The following is a 17,673-nucleotide window of genomic DNA, read 5'->3' on the forward strand; positions in this document are numbered from 1 at the left end:
CTTTTTAAAACCACAAACTTACCTCAAATCCATAATGTGCCGGATCATCTAATTGAACTCCTTATAATTGGGGCATAAATTTTTATTAATTAAATCACTCCATAAGTTTTCAATTGTTATCAAATAGATTATTTCGTCTACATTTTGATAAATTTTTAATGATATTGTCATATCATACTCAATAAAAAAAAGTGATGCATCTCTTTTAATAAATAAAAAATATATATATAAAAAGAAAAATTACAATTACAATTACATAAATAATAATAATAATAATAATAAATAAAAATAAAAAAAGAAAAAACCAAAAGTGGGGGTGGCCGTGCAAGCCACCCGACCTTCTTTTTTTTTTTTTTTTCTTCATATTTATATTTATAATTATAATTTTTTTTTAAAAAAGGGAGATGTATCATCTTGGAACTGAATATTGTGTGGTGGCCCACACGCTCCGGAGCATGGACAGCTATCCTCTACATGTGGCTCCTTCGGTCTTTCCTTCGCCCGCCTACCTCCTCCTCCCCTGCCGATGTATTGTGGTATTTTGGTCCTCTGAATTTTTGCCCTCTGGTCTCCATTACTGGTGTGTGTTCATCACACGCCGGTGAGTAGCTTACATGCGCCGGCCTTTGTTGTTGCTGTTGCTATTGAGGGTTTTTTGCTTACTTTATTGTATTTTGTTTTATGTCTAGTATTTATGTTTGTTTTGTTCTTCTTCTATTTTTGTATGTGGTTTTTAATCTCTCTTATCTTCTCTAGTTTGATCTTTTTGTGGAGATTGTTTCATCAATCGGAGATCGTTACTCCCTTTAAACGGATTCAGATCAGAATTCAATGCCTCTCATTCAACAGTCTCCTTTTGGTGGGTGTTGTTGTTTCAGAGCTGGTAAGCCTTCTGACTTACTTCAAACACTACTTTGATGGTGTCATTTCTTGGTCTATTGACCGGGCAATTTTTTAGCTCATTTCTTATTTGTTTGTATTTTTAGCTTGTATTGCTATTTTGGGTTTATTGTCGGAGAGTCTAACCCTCTTTTCAGTTTTTTGATTCCTTGTATCCTATTCTTATTTGCTTAGGAAAAAAAAAAAAAATTGTGTGGCAGCACTTTAAAATATTTAACTGATGATAGACATCACATAATGAGTAATTTGAAAAAAATTCATAGATGAGTAATTGGTAGTTGGTTCAATACTTCAATTATTCTGCGCGTACAAATGGTGCACAATGCGCACCTAGTGCGCAACTTAGCAAGACCCTGACGACCGCTGATATAAAAGCCACCCCCAACTTAGACCGCCAAAATTCAATTCAATTCAATTCCGATTCCAAAACCAGTCCGTTATCTGTATGAAATGCGTACTCGCTTCCTCAACATCGACTACTTCTCTCCAAGCCAAACGCTAGAACCCCTAACCTTCCTCCACCTCCCAGTCCCCCGCCTCTCTCCTGCCCCTCTCTCCACCTTCCACGACCTCGTCCCCTTCCTCTCGCCCCTCAACGTCTTCCTCCCAATCCACTCTTTTCCCATCCATTCCGCTCTCTCCAAGTTCTTCTCCGCCGCTCTCCCTCACCACATCGACGATGCCAAAATCGAAGACCTCGGTGCGCCTGTTCCGTCTCAGAGCCGCAATGCTTGCTTCGACGAGGCTCGCCTTTTGCAGGTGAATCGCCAGATTAATTGGCTATCTTCTTGCCTGATTCTGCTGTTTTCATGTTCCAGTGAAGTTGTTAGGTTTTGGTGTTTGAAGTTGTTCTTCTTGCCTGATTCTTCTGTTTAAGTGTTCGAGTGAAGTTGTTAGGGTTTGTTATTGAAGTGAAAAGTGAGCTTGATTTAAATATATTGTGATTTTAGATGTTGTCTCTTTTTGCTTTTGTTTTCTGGCCTTTTAGTTATCGAAGTGTATTGTTCTTCTCAATTTAATTAATTCTGCTTTGGAATTTGAAAGAAGAATCTAATCTAAAGCAGTGTAATTTGGATGTACTCGATTATTTCTTGACTAATGTTTTTCAAACATCCGAGAAAGCCGTTTTTGAATGTGAATATGATGTTTATTTATTTATTTTTGGATGATAAATTTTTGTTATATAAATCAATTCGGTATTGAAGGCAAAACATTTTATTCAAGTAAATGCATGATCCGCAAGAAGCTATTAAGCTATGTGATATATTGAAACTGGAAACAACAAAAGTTTTGAAGTCTTAAAACTTACACTCTAAGCTTAATTTTGATCTTTTTAGTTCAGAAATTCAGTTTTATGACAGTTCTTGCATTAATGACAACCAGGTGGAAGCAAAAGAATTTTGAATCTGAACTTACATTTATTGAAATTCTCGTGCAAGTTTAGTTGAGGATTTTGAGGTATCTGGGACTTTAGCTCGTTGGGATCCCTTTAGTTTATATAGATTGTGTTGATTTGCAGCAAGAAGCTGCGGTTCTCTACGAAGAGAAGGAAGTGGAGAGTCAAACAACTTCTGGATCTGAAACTCTAGAGATTGAATTGCCAAAAGTATGATAATGGCTTCCTTGCTAGCTTTATTTCATGCTCTTGTTTGGTCTCGTCAGGGGTTTTCTTTAGAGCATAACTCATTTCATTGCAGAAGGATGATGGGATTGCTGTTTGTGATAAGGAAGCAAGTAGATATGAAGTAATCCAATTCGAAACACCAGAGCTGGATGATTTTTTGGTAAAATGAATGTGTACAAAATAATGGATAATTTGGTTTCCACAAGTTTTTGAAATTTAATGGAATGTACTCTTGGTTCCTTAACTGTGGCTGTATTTTGCAGGAAAATGCTTGGTTTTTTGAGAAAGAGCAGATACAAATTTCGTCTGGAGTTCCAAACAATGAAAATAATCTGGTATATATCTTAACCATTTTATAATTCATAGTTTTTGTAGTTTTAGTGGCTATAACTACTAATAGTTATCATATAACACGGTGATTTGAGATTTTTTTTTTTTGGGGGGGGTGGGGGGGTGTTTAACTGGTTCAACGCTGCTCTTCCATGGATAGTACGGTGGGTGGTTTGGTTTCTAATTGTCTCAGGAAGACATCATTGAGTAGCCTCCCTTTTTTTTTTTTTTTCAATTTCTTTTAGATATCTATTTACTGCTGATTACTTCTCTTTCCTGTTAATCATCTTGTGTTGGTATTATCTAAACTTCAAAAAGAAAGCTATTTACTCTCAAAGAGGCTCTTAGTTGGACTTCCTATATCAGATAAGTGAATTGACTTGAATCCTTTAGCATGAATATTACAGGTCATCATAGGTTACATGGTGTAAAAATCATTTGCCATAGATTATTCTTGCTGTCTATATTTATTTCATTTATGATATGAAACAAAAAGTAAAACGGTTTCTAGATTTTGATACGATTAGGTACTCATGCCATATAAATATATATAGGATTAGCCTTGTGGCTTGAACATGAAAACATGAAACCATTATGTTTGGGTCACAAGAAGGCAAAATAAGAGAGATACTTTATTCATTAAAAGTATATTGGTAGTTACTTTGTTATATTTTAATTTTTTGATGGTAACTTGTTTGTATTGCTGCCTCACAACATTACTTTATAACAGGAGTTTTTTATATGGAGTCTAACATTATCCAGGGGTCATTTTTCTGTTTTTGCAATTTGTTATCTGTTTAGGATTCCTACAATAAAAAAATTACTTGATTTGTTTCTGAACTTGGGCCTTTTTTTGCAGGAAATTCTTAGGCAAGCACTTACAATGCAGTCCCCTCATGAGGTTCAAGAATTGATTTATTCGGTTGAAAATGTTACTGCAGAGTTCCACATGGAGCAAAAGGCTTACGTCTTGGAAGATGAGGGCATTGTTCAGGATCAAATGTACTTCCATCAAAGCGTATTTCCCTCTCTAGAAGTTGATGAGATGAGTCTGAAAAGTTGCACATACTTTTCTGTAGAGGAAGAACTTCTTTCATTTCTTGGAAACACTGAACCCCAATGTTGTTGGCTTCAGAAAGGTAACATGGTCATTAACGGCGAGGAAGTTTTGGGTTCTAGGGAATATGATATATCACATTTTCTTTCAGATCATTGTATATCAAACCAATGCCTGGAACCTGGGTTGGCATCAGTGGACATTTTCCCAGAAATGGACTTCATAAGCATCATGGAAACTTCACAGGTTCAAGGAAACTCCTCATGTGAAGGAATATCACATGTTGACTGTTCCTTGTTAGTAAGCCCTGTTATTTTTCAGGAATTCCAGTTCCTTGACATGGACTCATCTCCACATTTTGAAGTCTTTTTTTCAACACAGAGAGCAGATGAACCAGAAACATGTGACTGGATGTTCAGGGAAGACATGAACTTTAAGAATTTCAACGAGTTGGTTGTTAGCTATGAGCTAGCCTTGGTAGATAACACATTCAAATCATTGCCTGTACCACTTTTCTCTGATCATGAAAAGATAAGGTCACTATGCTCCATTGTTGTGGAAAAACTAGCTGACTTAAATCCATGGCCTCTATCTGTATCTGACGGGATATACTTGGATTGGCATCTTTTGGAAAAAGATAAATGCAACACTAGAATCTATTCTTCCTATCAGAGTATGTTGGAGGAGGTAAATTCACATAGCTTTGATTTTGATCTGGAATCTCTTGATGATGGGACGTTGCTACTTGACTTTGTTTTCTCAGATAATGATTTGAATGGGCAAAACACAGAAGAAAAGAAGGAATCACAAAAGTTGCTTTTTTGTGGCATTTCTGTGCCTACTGGTCATATGGTGGGAGGTGCTTCAAACAAATTGTTGGATGATGAATGTCCACAACCAGGAACTGGAGAACATTTAACTGAAAAAGATAACGAGAGTGCTTTGCTGTTATTCAAGTCTATGTCACAATTTAATGATCTTGATTTTTTCTTGAATCCTCGGAAAGCTAATGCTTGGGAAAATAATGACTCTGCTATTAAGGCAGTTGACACTAATGCTACATTTCCTAATGTTCCATCCAGTAACTCAAGGGCAGCATGTGCATCCACTGGAGTACAATTGCAGAGGAGTGATATTTTGCTGTATCAAGTTAAGCTGTCTGATAGTATTCTGGCCATCATGGACAACTTTGAAAAGAGCTACCTAGCCATCTTGCAGAATGAAAGAGATCTGGTAAAGACAGATCTCCCATTTCTAGCTGCAGGTAGTTTTAAATTGCTCAGCCTTCCAAAACAAAAGTTAATGGACTGCATTAAGAAAGCAAGCGGAAAAAGAACCACTTCTCATAGAGATGGAAACATTATGGTATTTGTTACCTTATGTGCAATTAAACAGACGGCTTGGTACATGTGTTTCTATGGCATCCATCCAGCTCATCTATATGTGGACAAGTTATGCCAAAGCTTGGAATGCTTAAAGTCAAGTCTAGGCACCGTATGGTCCTTGATTGAAGATGCACACAGGAAGGTTGACAGAGAAGTAACTAACTCACATCCCTCACTGACTTCTATCCAGAAGATTTTACGTTCAAACGCTAACCAGAGTGATTTGAAAGTGTTGATTGTGGCTGAAGAAATTTTCTGGCGATCGTTGAAGAGTTTGTTGATGTCTATGGGATTATCATTTAGTGAGTTCCAGAATTATTATGCACATGCAAATCAACCAGATCTGTGCAAAACTGACTTCACAAATGCTAGAATGGATGCACTGTTGGTTACAGATTGCCTATTGGTATCCCATGAGTAAGTTTTAGTCTCATAAGCCGTGGTATTCCACTGAATCCCTATTAATAGGAGATCTTTAATATGGCACTAGTCTAGTAAGGAATAGTAAGATGTACTCACCATTGGTAGAAGATAGACCTTTGCATAACATGCCTGATTGTTTTCAGTTCTGAACAATATCATCTATGTCTATATCTGTTGAAGTTTCAGATTTGTCTAGTTGTTTTCTTGTTTCCTCTTTACTGTGAAAAAGGATTTCAATCATATTAGCTTGTGCAGCACCTCTGCAAGAAAAAAAGTCAAACTAATGTCTTGCCAATCCTTTTTCTTGGAAGTGAGAGTCAAATGAGGGAAAAATCCTTGTGATGGTAGAATTTATGTCCAATTTATTGTTGCTATGGCTTATTTCCTTTGCATCAGTAATTTCTTGTCCTCATTTCCCTTAAACTAAAATTTGGATTGGTATTGGACTTGGTTATTGTTGTTTACAATAACTCTATTAAGTATCTGTTTTTTGATAGTTTGGGATTTTATATTTCTAGAATGTCTGTTTTCGTGCAAGTGTGGATCAGTCTTTTGTTTAGTGGAGAAGTGCACTGTATACTTAAATGCCTATTGTAAGCTTATTTTGAAGGAGTTCTAAAACTGTAAATAATAATTCCTTTCTTATTACTCAAGGCATGTTTCTGCATTATTTCCCTTCAACAAGTTCAGCAAAATCTTGGAATATGGAGGTTCACATGGCTCTTCCAAAGTATCCTCTCTTTCCCCAGAGTTGGTTGGGTTGCCCCCTCTTCACTTCTTGAGAGTAGAACTGGATAAATTTAGTGCTTGCGAAGCCCTTTGTGAAGGTGTTGATATGCCCCATAATACTGAAATAATAATGGTAGGTCTCTACCCTACATGCATAAAGACATATCTTATCTGTCTATTTATCACACGTCTTTGGCTAATCAACTGTCATATGTCAGTCTTGTATAATTTATAAATATCATTCTACTCATATTTACTCATATTCTTGTGGCACAATTTTGAGTGAAATGTTATTTTACAAAATGAATATGGAATGTTACGCGTTGACTTTTCCATGGGAATATGTTTGGTTTGACTAGCATATGTTGATGAAGTACAAACGTGTGCCTGAGATTGCTTCCAACTAAAAGTTTGCTGAATACAAATTCAAGTTAAAGGTAGACATAAGATATATGCTATTCAATTTGAATAAAAAGGAGCAAAATAGTTTTTGAAACAGAAGATGCTTGTTTCTTTCTGTGGATTCAGTCTGATGACACAAAAAGTAGCAATTAGAGAAAAGGTCATGACTCACTGTTGGTCCTGCCACAGCAGAGTCCTGGGTAGGGACACAAGCATATTGCTTGTCCAAATATTTCTCTTTATGATGTGTTTTTGTGTCCATATTGGCTGGCCAAATTCCACACCCCGCCCACCACCCCCGCCCCCCCCCCCCCCCCCCCCCCCTTTTTTATTGATTAAATATTCTGTAAAATAAAAAACTTAATCCCCTATTATAGATAGAACCAGAAAACAGTAAAATGCATACAACTGATAATATTAGGGGTCCACTAAGAGCTAGAAAACGTAAAAGTGGAGAAAATATTTTGAGGGAGATATTGGGATTTTTGCTTTTTGGGAAACTACAGCTAACCCCCTCCTCCCAAACTACTATTTTCGGTACTTTAGTACCCTAAATCTATACTTTCATGTCAATTTGCACTCTTCGTTAGATTTTGGTGTTAAAAACTGATAGGTCAACAATATAAAAGTATGGATTTGGAATGCTAAGTACTGAAATGGTAGTTTGGAAGTGTTTTTGCAAAAGGGGTTATAGTTCTTTTTTATGTTCTTTTCAAAATATTGGTCATTTTCTCCTTTAACTAGATAAATTACCTTGGGAAGAATTAGTGGCATAATAGTTGGATCTGATTTTTTAAAACATGAACAAAAATGATGCTTTTTCAGATGAACATTAGAGAGTGATGATAAACATCACGCCGGGCGTGCATGAACAGTCATGCACACCCGGCTGATTTAATATTTTAAAATAACAAAATATAATATTTTAATATTTTAATTAAAATAAAAATAAAAAATTTAGCCGGGCGTGCATGACTGTTCATGCACGCCCGGCATGTTGTGTATCATCACTCGGACATTAGATAATGTCAAATTTGAGATCATTTTTTATGATGGATTAAGATTTTGTGATATCAATCTGCTAAGGGATGTTCCATCTCTGTATCGGAATAAGCAGTCTCTTTCTAATGTTAATGTCAATTCTTGGTTTATGTTGTTGACCTGTCAGCTTTCAACTATGCTTACACTAGTTTTTATCCTAGGAAGAGGATGAGAATATGAACATCCTGAAGCTAGAGAAACTGCTAAACTTTTTACCCATTGAGGAAAAGCTTAATATGGGATCTTCAGGAGCTGCCAATGAAGCAGAAGTTTGCTGTATGCCTCTGCCAGTTCCCACTGTTCCAGTTCCAATGAAATCAGAGAATATTTTGCAATCCATGGTGTCTTCCCCTGAAACAGTCATTATTGTGAACACTCAAAATTGTGATAAGGAAATGATATTATCCCGAAGAAGTACCTACCAAAGAATTCTTACAATGGAGAAAGAAGGAGCACAAGTTGTGGAACGAGATTTAGATTTGCCAGTGGATATTATAATCAGTTCTGCTATTTGCCTAGTGTGGTATGATTCGAGAAACATTGGAAAGAAAGCAACTGCATTAGATGAAGCTTCTTCATGTTTACCTTTGTGCGTTGAGAATATTGCGACAAATGTTTTAACGTTGCTGAGTTTTGCATTCAGTGGCTGCATTCTGGTAATTCCCATACCTATATGACTGGTATACCTAGGGGTATAGCTAAATCTGAACCTTTTTTTATTTTTTTTTTTGTCAAACGATTCTATAGAGAAACTAATGAATTCTCCAGCAGGGCTCTAAGACAAACTGAGTCTCTTCGAGTTTGGCTTGAGATGCTCAGATTGTGAAAGAAAAGATCTGGGCAACCTAGTATTTAGCTTTACTTGATTTTTCACTCAAGACTGCTCCTACGATACATCATCCATGCTTGAGCAGCCTAATACTTAACTCATATCAGCTCTTTTAAGCCCTTGTCTCGAAAGGCAAAAATAATGGATGCGCGGACGCATGTGTTTATATATTTCTTTTTCAGAATTTTTTTGAGGTTCTTGGGATACTTCGAATAAGAATGATCTATCCTTCCTTCAACCTCATTCATATGCTACAACCAGGAAAAAAAAACTACTGATACATTGGAGTAGGGTTTAACATAGCACCAGCTTCCATGATGACTCCTGCATTTTATGAATTAAACTCCTTCATTTCGTCCATGTATTAGAGATATTCCTGTAAACAACTTTAGACAGTTTATGGGCATGAAACGAAAATGATCTAGAAAGTCACTTCATAAGGATATATTCTGGCATGGTTTCATATTTAAATGGTATGAGTTTGTTCAGCTGATACATCCCATGTACCAGGGTTTAACCATTGTGGTGTTTGCTTTTGACAAAGTTTTGTTAATTAAAACGAGATTGAAAAAAGGTGTTGATTTGTTCTAATATATAATTGCTTTTGTATGCTTGGCTTGGGCAGGTTTAGCCAATTTAATTATAAATGGAACTTTGAACTGCTTTATCTACTGGCAAGAGTAATGGAATCTAGTATATATCACAACATTGAAAACTTGGCATATCATAGTCTGCACAGTGAGGTAGAATAGTCTAGATGGTTGGTTGGAAGATGAAAGTTAGTACTGTAGATTATTACTCATAAAAAAATTTCCTATTGATTGTTCTTGACAGTTACTTATGACTCACGCACTGAACTCATTTGGAACCCTTCATTTGTATATCTAATATTATTTTTCTCAGGTCTTTGAGGGAGAAAGCAGTTTCCTTTCCACCATAATGGAATCCTCAGATGAACTCTATGCTGCGGCAGCGAGCCTGGGAATTGATTTGCAGCTCTTTTGCTCCTATTCATCTGAGTTGACTGATGAAATTATATTGAGCTGCATCAGTTATGGCACTAAGTTGACTAGGGGTCTTTATCCTAAAATGCCCGAGTTAGAAACTCTAGCAGAATCATTTCTTGCTAAGTTTCCGTCCATTAATCCTTTGACAGCTCATGCAATACTGTCTTCAGGAGGTATTCTCATTGAATTTCTTGAATGGTCTCATGAATTCAGGATCCGTGCAATCCAAAAATACCATGTTTCTGAGGAGAGTGTCACATTGTTTGGTGCTCTGTGCAAATATGGTGAGCTGGAGGATTCTAAATCTATAATGACAGACTGCTCCTCAGTATCCTCTGGTCCTGACTCAGAAAGGTGCCGGATTAATGTGGATTTTGGAAGAAAAAGACGAAAATATGGTGGTATCCCTCAAAAAATTGACGTAAATATGGATGAAATACTCCATTTTACGCCACTAAACCTATTCACTGATGACACTTTGGAGCTTTCTACAGTGTCCAAGCCATATAATTCAGGGATGTCAAAAGATCCCGAGATATTTGATGAGATAAGTAAACCTAGTTTACCTACAAATGGTTTTTTTGGTCAAAAACTGGGATTGGATATGGGGATGACGATAAATCCCTCCAGTGTTAACAAGCCATACGATTTTGAGTTTTCTGAAAGTCCTAAGATATCAACTGAGAAAAAAAAGGGCTATTTCATGTTTGGTCAAAATCAGGCATCAGATTCAGCTACGATGAACACTTTCGATTGGTGCAGGATCAAGAAATCTGGGAATCTAAATGAGAATATTATCGGTGAAGTTATTGACCTAACTGAGAGTCCTGTATCAGGTCAGGATTATTCTTCTATCGGTAACTCCATGAATGTCTCTCTTTTGGTACCTGAGATGGATAACAATTCCACACGAAAGCATAAAACTGTCAGAAAGTTGTCATTTGGTAAGGGCGATCATCCTCCTTGCTCAATGGCTGCTGAGATAAACTCAAATTCAGATATCTGGAGATTTAAGAAGGATCAGGGGCAAACTTTGCCAGAAGGAGCTAATGGTTACCCAAATACAGATTTCAAAAATGATATTTTGCCTGTAAAACAACGTGGAGTGCTCTTAGAGGAGTGTTTATCACAGAGATCTGCAGGAAATTCAAAGGGGTTATCATTCCAAGAGAATGGAATGCCATCTTATTGTGGAACACCGCTCTCAAATGCACTCAGTTCAGCCCATCCGCATCAAAATTCACCCTGGACGATAGAGTTTCTTAACAGAATCAGGGAAAAAAGCAGATTGCGTCAGCAGTCCCTTCCATGCGACACATCTTCTCCTTGTTTAGGGTATTCAGGGAATATATCAAAGGTTTCTAAGAGAAGAAGTCCCTCTATTCTTGAATTTTTCAAGTACCAAGGAGGCAGTAGTGCTGGAAAGATGCCAGAACAAAAGAAGCAGAAGCAATCTGTACAGTCATCAAGCTCATCCAAAAACAAAAAAAGTTCATCCTCTCTTCTTCCCACATGGACCCCTGCTGATAAGAGAGCACGACAGGTGTCTACTCCCCCTTTTCATATCATAGACAGTTTCCTTTTAACGCATACAACATTGCGGCAGTTCTGTTTATATTAATACAACTTAACACTCATTCAACTTCAGACACTATCTTTTGCAACGAATGGAAGTGGAGGCCAAACTAAGCTGGTCTGGGGTGATAAAACTCATGGTCTGAGCAAAAAGTTCCGGAATCAAATATAAGATGGCAAGAAAGTTTTTCTGCAAAGTGTATTGATTTAGGATCATAATGGAAAAAATCCAGTTGGTTCTGAAATCCTGCACCTAACAACGGTATCTTTTCTGAGTCTAAACATAGAAAGATATGTGAGTGTTATGGGTGTCATTTAACTTGGTTATTTCGTGCAGCCATGAAGCCTGAACCTGCTGCAATAGCATCAACATGACAGAGATGTTGAAACATATTTTAAAGCATATATATGTGGGCTTTTAATGATATCTTTGCATCTGATGCCCTGGCCATTCTACAAGTAGAATACTGCAACACTTTCTGAAGCAGATCTACAGTTAGCCTCTTTAATGGTAAGTTCCAACATTGCATATGATGGAAATGGATCCTCTCCATTTCATGAAATGGAGAAGAGCCATTTAGGCAAAATGTTGGAACATAATTGTCTTTCTCTTTAAAGATGAGGATATTTTTGTCTTCATTTTTACACCATTTTGCCTAAATGGCTCCTCTCCATTTCATTTGAAATTGAGAGGATCCATTTCCCGTATGTGATACCCTGTTTATGCTAAAAGTTAGAAGATATGATCAAAAATATTGAACTGACTTCACTGATTTCTTGTTAATGCATAAACGCTTTTGGCACAGACCTAATAGGCATTCTCCAATGCTTTATTTAAGCTTGAATACGATAACTTTATTAAGCTTTGCACTAGATACAACTCTCTGTGTCTCTCTGTGCAGCTCGTAGTGTATCTGTTGGAGTCTACTCCATTCCTCGTACTGTAGTTTATCTGTTGGAGTCTACTCCATTCCTCATACTCTTTATTAAACTATGAGTAAATAATTTAGCAGAAAGTGGAAAAAGGAAAAACCACTCCGAACGGGGAGGTATAAACGCCGGGGAAAGTGAACTTAATGTGAGGAGGTTTGTGGGAAATAAAAATAAAAAATAAAATCAAACTGACAACTAACTTTGGTCTTCAGATCTCCAAATACTTCAACTTTCTAAAATAAGGGAGAAAAGTTGACAATTCTATATGTTGATTTTCTTCAAGAATTTGTCCTAGTATTCTCATTAGTGACATAAAAGGGAAGCACACTCGCTTTTTTAGGTAAATTGCATCTTCCAACCATAAACTTTTTGCCTAGTTTTTACTTTTCAGGAAAAGAAATTATACCATTTCAAATTTTGTTTCACTGTCATTTTGAGCAATACAAACCTTTTTAAAGTGTCAATTTCCAGATATTCAAGTGTCTCCTAGATCTACATCCTCTAATGAATGTCATAAATGAATGAATAGAGGCTGCATGATGCAATAATTGAGTTGGTAATAATAAAAATAATACATTTTTCTTGACTAGATCTTCTGGCTTGGATTTTTTTGGATCCGCATCTGAGCATATTAGCAGAATCAGTTGATTTTCTGGTAGCTTATACCATCCCTAAATGGAGGAATGAGCAATAAATGCATGATGTTACTTTTATGAACTTGATATCGTTTTCTTGACCACACTTTAATGAAATAATGGTCACACCTGGCTTTGGCGTTCAATTGCTTAGCATATCTGGCTGCTCCACCAATGCTTAGCTCCCAGTCTCTGATATCTAGCACATTGGAATGCTAATTCTTCTTACCATTCTTGAGGTTCCGTACAGTCATCACTAGTTGTTGCCTCTCACCTTCTACCTCTGCAAATTTGAGACTTATCTCTGAATATCTCTCTTGCATTTCTTTCAACTCTTTTTCCATACATTTATTCCTTTCCTTCAGTAATGCCACTTCAGATGAAAAATTGGTACAATTACACTCATCCTTTGTACAGAAAGTGGAGACTTTCAGCTCTTTCTCCGAGTAAGTTTCTACTCTCCTGTTAAAACAGAATAAAAAATAAATAGGTAAATAAAAAAAGTGAAAGAAAATAATCAGTGAATATAAACTCAACTTTGCCACCTATGATAAAAGTTGCCTAGTGCAACTCAAATGTGTGACTCAGCTTAAATTCTAATATGTTGGTAACAGATAGTAATTCTAAAGGAGCAATGGATTGAGTTAAAAAGATATGGACTTGAAGTTCACTTAATTCAATGCTTGTACCTTTCATGTGGCACTACACTGACTTCTTTCTGGATTGACATGCCTTCTGTAGCACTCATTTTAGAAAGCAGCAGGTTTTTCCTGCCATTTCCTCTTTCTTTAGACTGTCCATTGCAATTCATGAGCTTCTTCTCAATACTGTTGATTTCTTTTTCCTTTTTCTCTAGCTGATGCTTCAGTTGAAATATCTGTTTCCTCAAGTTTTCTTTCTCCAATTCTTCTTTGTACAAGTTATGTTTTAACTCATCGTGGTGGGCTCTAAGTTTTTCCACTTCTGACAGCAGATTATTATTCACTGTTTCCTTCTCATCTTTCATGGACCTCATACCCATAAATTCCTCATGTATTTTTTCTGCTTCCTTCTTTGCTGAAGCTAATTTTTTCTCCAAATCACCCCTTTCTTTGTTCCATGATTGCGTGAGCATCTCTCTTTTGCCGATCGATGTCTTGATTTGTTCCGTTTCTGCCTGCTCGTAGAAGTTATACTTTTCTTTTGTGAGCCTTTCCACCTCTGCTCTAAGCATTTGTATCTCCATCGAGAAAGCCTCATGATTTTCTCTCTCATGCAGTTGTTCATATTCAAGTTGCTTGGACTTTTGGGCTAGTTCCAATGACATCTTCTCTATTTGCTTTTCATTCAAATGTATTTGGTTCAAAAGCTCTTTCTGTTGTACTTCATTCTGATCTTTAATTAGTCTGAGCTCTTCATTGGATTTCTGGAGCAGTTCTTCAAGAGTTCTCTTCTGCAGGCGCAATTCATTAGCTTCTGTCAGTGCTTTCATAGCCTGCTTCTCATGCTCATCAAGTTTAGATGCCATTTCGACTGAAAGCCTTCTAAAATCCTCCTGGAGACGCTCAGCCGTAACAGCATTATTCCACCTTGTCTTTCTCAAGGCCTCCTCTGCTCGGATGGCTTTCTGTTCCTGCTCAGTTTTGGCAAATGTCATAGCATTTAGATCTTCTTCAAACGATTGTGTCTGCTTCTCCAGTTCTTTCTCTAAATCCTCAACCTGAGCTTCAAGCTCATTGATGGAGAACAAAGATTCTGACAAATCCTCTGCCTGCTTCTTGATCTTTTCTTCTAATCTCTGTATCTGGGATTCAAGTTCTTTTATTGTAGCCAAAGACACTAAACATTCATTTTGTGTCATCTGTTGTTGTACTTGGCTTTGCTCTAATTTCACTGAGATATCATGGTTTTCCTGCTTCAAAAGCTCATAGTCAAAGGTGAGCTGTTTCATATGCATATCCAACTCTTCCTTGTGTTTCTTGTAGAAGTCTATTTCACCATTCAGGTCTCTGATATTGTCCTTCAACAAGTCTACTTCTTCTGAATCATTATGTTCTTTACCCAGTTCTTCCAGTGTGTCTGGGTTCTTATCCCCATTCAGTTTGGAAGTGGAAATATCAGATATTTCCCTATTTTTAATCTCCACCATTTCTTCGAGGTCTCTCACTGCATAAATTAACTCAGAGTTTAAGTCTTGTGTCTTTTGCAGTTGTAATTGAAGATCGTTACTTATTTTCTTTTCATAATTAAGCTCTTGCCTCATCTCTTCTAATTGAACCCTTGTATCTATAATCTCAGAATGAAATCTGTTTGGAGCTTCTACCTCATCAATGCTTTTCTGCAGTGACTTGAGTTGTTCACATTCTATTTCGAGTGTATCTTTCTCCTCTTTAAGGCTAATAATTTTTCTTGATTGATTCTCTCCTTGCTTCCTCTCCTTCACAAGTTGTTTCCGAAGGGACAGTAATTCCAATTCTGATACTTCTGCTTGCCTCATTAGAGTAGCAATTTCAGTTTTGAGTATTTCAATGGAATCATCTGATGTGTCTTGCAATTTTTCTCTTGGAAGGTTGTCCTCAAGGCTGTTTGTCGAGTCTACTAAACTTCCATCTGAAGCTGAATCCACCGAGCAATATGTGTTTGATCTCTGATGAACGTGTTTTTTTGTGGTGATGGCATCATCAATTCCCTTTTGTCTGATATGTGAATGGAAGCTAGCAGGTTCCTGATGGATGCTACTACTTCTCAATCCAAGATCTTGTTGTGAACTTTGTATAGAATTAATATCCCAGCATGATGCTAATGTAGCACTAGAGCCAGTAGATGCTCTGAAGATGCCATTTTGTTCAGAAATCTGGGATGTGCTTTCATTCAGATACCCATCCTGTGCAAACAAGCCAGAAATAACTTAGTACCGACCATCCAGATGATGTCATTTGTTCCTAGTATTTTTTATGTTTTGATGTTTAAGCTTACTAAAATTGTTGTCCTACTCCTGAACTTTGTTAAAGGAAGACAGTTAGAGATATATGACATGAGACCTTACTTCAGCAAAATTGTACAAGTTTTCATCTGGACTGCAATTGCCTAGTTGGCTCTTCAAGCTTTTGTCATGGGAAAGAAATGGAGCTCCATGCTCTTCACCATCTCTGAGTTTATTTAAACAGTAAACAAATGAAAAAACAGATCCAAGAAGAACAAGTTATGATGGATTGACTGTTAATGATATGTGCTTCCTACTTACTTTTGATCAGTGGCTTCGTCCATCTTCTGAATTGTCACCTGTTTCAATAATTACTTTAAATATGAGGATTGAGAAATCACTCAAGTGTTTTACAATCCAATGACACTAAGGTTTTATTAATTGTCATATTGATAGTCAGAGCTCAAACAAAAGGGAGAGAGAGAGAGAGACTTACATGTAGAACTACCCCAGAGTTTGCAAACTTCAGGGGCAGAGAAACAGTCAACGGTTTGGTTTCTGCCACAAAATCTGCGAGATCAATTGAAGCTTCTCCGAGATAACCAGATTTTGATGATCCCTGCCAGAACAAACATATAGGAATTGGTAAGAAAACCCAATAAAAAAGAGGAGAAAAGCTGAGAAGCTGCTGCGACCATTCCTTACAGTTGAAACAATGAAATGGTAGATCTTCTCATGGAGTTTTCCTGTTTTTTGTTCCCTAATGAGTTTCACTGTCTCATAGATAGGATTCTCCCATGAACAGGTTCCATCTTGAACTGCAGCTTTCTGTAGTCTCACTGTCGGCTTTCCAACATCCTCTGGCACCAAGGATATCATCAATGCAGATTTTTTCATTTTTGGCACCTGAAAATGGAGATGGAAAACTAGGTAATATCTTTGTCTCGGTAGAATCTGATATGATAAATAAGAAGAAATATTGTTTCTTATACTTGGTCAAATTGATACCTGAGTTGCCTGAAACTCCAATTTGAATAAAGTCTTGACCTTTTTCTTCTTGCTCCATGACTTGAACATGTTTCTGGTCTTTTGGTCTATTTCAGATCTTGGAAAACCTTCATACAAGTCTCACTCAGCTCACTGAGATTTGGGGAAACAATGTCTTCAGCTAGTGTGCTATAGGAGAATGTTCTGAAATCAAACAAAGGCTGTGGTCCTGTTAAACCTTGTTTCCAGCATAAAAGACTAACTGTAGAGGTCTGAAGTACGAAGTTGAAGATGGCCTCGATAAAGAAATGGCATTACAGTAGAAAATAGGAATCTTCTCTTCTCTAGTTTAATCAAACCATACGTATCATCCTCTGGAACATGACCCAATCACATTCTGGTTTACTTTTTGCTTGCAAAAAGGAGAGGAGGCTGGGAGATATGAAATGACATAACTGACCCAGTACTTCGACGTGAAAGTCATCTTTTTAGGTATGGTTTCAGTGCTGCTTTTATGATTAGCTTCATTGCATTATTGCATATAATATTTAATCCCCTTGATATCATATAGAATTGGGAATTCTTTCCGAATTCAAGGTATAGGAATTGAATGAATATGAAAATGGAATTTTTGTGGAAATAAGGTTTAAAAAAAATGGAGTCTAAAAATGAATTTGATTGAAATGATAAATCAATGTCATAAAGGAATAATAAATAGATACACGGAAGGCACCGCCGGTTGGTGGGGCAAGGATCCTCTCCATAAATGGACAAGGATCCTTATTCCCAGTTGGTGTGCCTTTGTGTTGCTCACTCTAGGTAATTAAATATTTTATTATTACTTTTTTTTTTTTTTGCGCTTAGGTAATTATTTACTCAACATGGTTTAGAAGATCCACTAAATAGGACAAGAA

The 17,673-nt window shown here is 36.8% G+C and overlaps 2 protein-coding genes and 1 long non-coding RNA gene across 5 annotated transcripts; 2 read left to right on the forward strand and 1 right to left on the reverse strand.

Annotated features, from left to right (window-relative positions):
* The first annotated feature begins 1,335 nt into the window (after positions 1-1,335).
* SHOC1 (shortage in chiasmata 1) lies at positions 1,336-15,502 on the forward strand. Of its 2 annotated transcripts, XM_059593871.2 has the most exons (11): positions 1,336-1,659; positions 2,420-2,506; positions 2,598-2,684; positions 2,788-2,859; positions 3,714-5,713; positions 6,374-6,581; positions 8,053-8,547; positions 9,624-11,270; positions 11,376-11,564; positions 11,640-11,813; positions 15,419-15,502. In XM_059593871.2, exons 1-9 carry the CDS (start codon positions 1,351-1,353, stop codon positions 11,472-11,474), a joined length of 5,004 nt encoding a protein of 1,667 aa, XP_059449854.2. In that variant the 5' UTR covers positions 1,336-1,350; the 3' UTR covers positions 11,475-11,564; positions 11,640-11,813; positions 15,419-15,502. The 2 variants fall into 2 exon arrangements, with proteins under 2 accessions (XP_059449854.2, XP_059449855.2); XM_059593872.2 differs by lacking the exon at positions 8,053-8,547.
* On the reverse strand, positions 8,174-16,882 carry LOC132180887 (Myosin heavy chain-related protein). Of its 2 annotated transcripts, XR_009440211.2 has the most exons (8): positions 16,781-16,882; positions 16,478-16,678; positions 16,269-16,391; positions 16,094-16,131; positions 15,896-15,998; positions 13,560-15,733; positions 13,000-13,332; positions 8,174-8,242 (listed from the first exon to the last, which is right to left on the reverse strand). XR_009440211.2 is itself a non-coding variant. In XM_059593873.2 (7 exons), the coding sequence occupies exons 1-7, from the start codon at positions 16,847-16,849 to the stop codon at positions 13,086-13,088; spliced, it is 2,955 nt and encodes a 984-aa protein (XP_059449856.2). In that variant the 5' UTR covers positions 16,850-16,882; the 3' UTR covers positions 12,754-13,085. The 2 variants fall into 2 exon arrangements, 1 of the variants encoding a protein (XP_059449856.2); XM_059593873.2 differs by lacking the exon at positions 8,174-8,242 and having other exon boundaries at positions 12,754-13,332.
* LOC132180888 (uncharacterized) lies at positions 16,302-16,964 on the forward strand. Its single transcript, XR_009440212.2, has 3 exons — positions 16,302-16,495; positions 16,578-16,702; positions 16,876-16,964. It is a non-coding gene; the product is annotated as an uncharacterized LOC132180888 (long non-coding RNA).
* Positions 16,965-17,673: the final 709 nt, after the last annotated feature.

The sequence above is a fragment of the Corylus avellana genome, chromosome 5 (assembly GCF_965113065.1).
Source record: "Corylus avellana chromosome 5, dhCorAvel1.hap1.2, whole genome shotgun sequence".
NCBI classification, from domain to species: domain Eukaryota; kingdom Viridiplantae; phylum Streptophyta; class Magnoliopsida; order Fagales; family Betulaceae; genus Corylus; species Corylus avellana.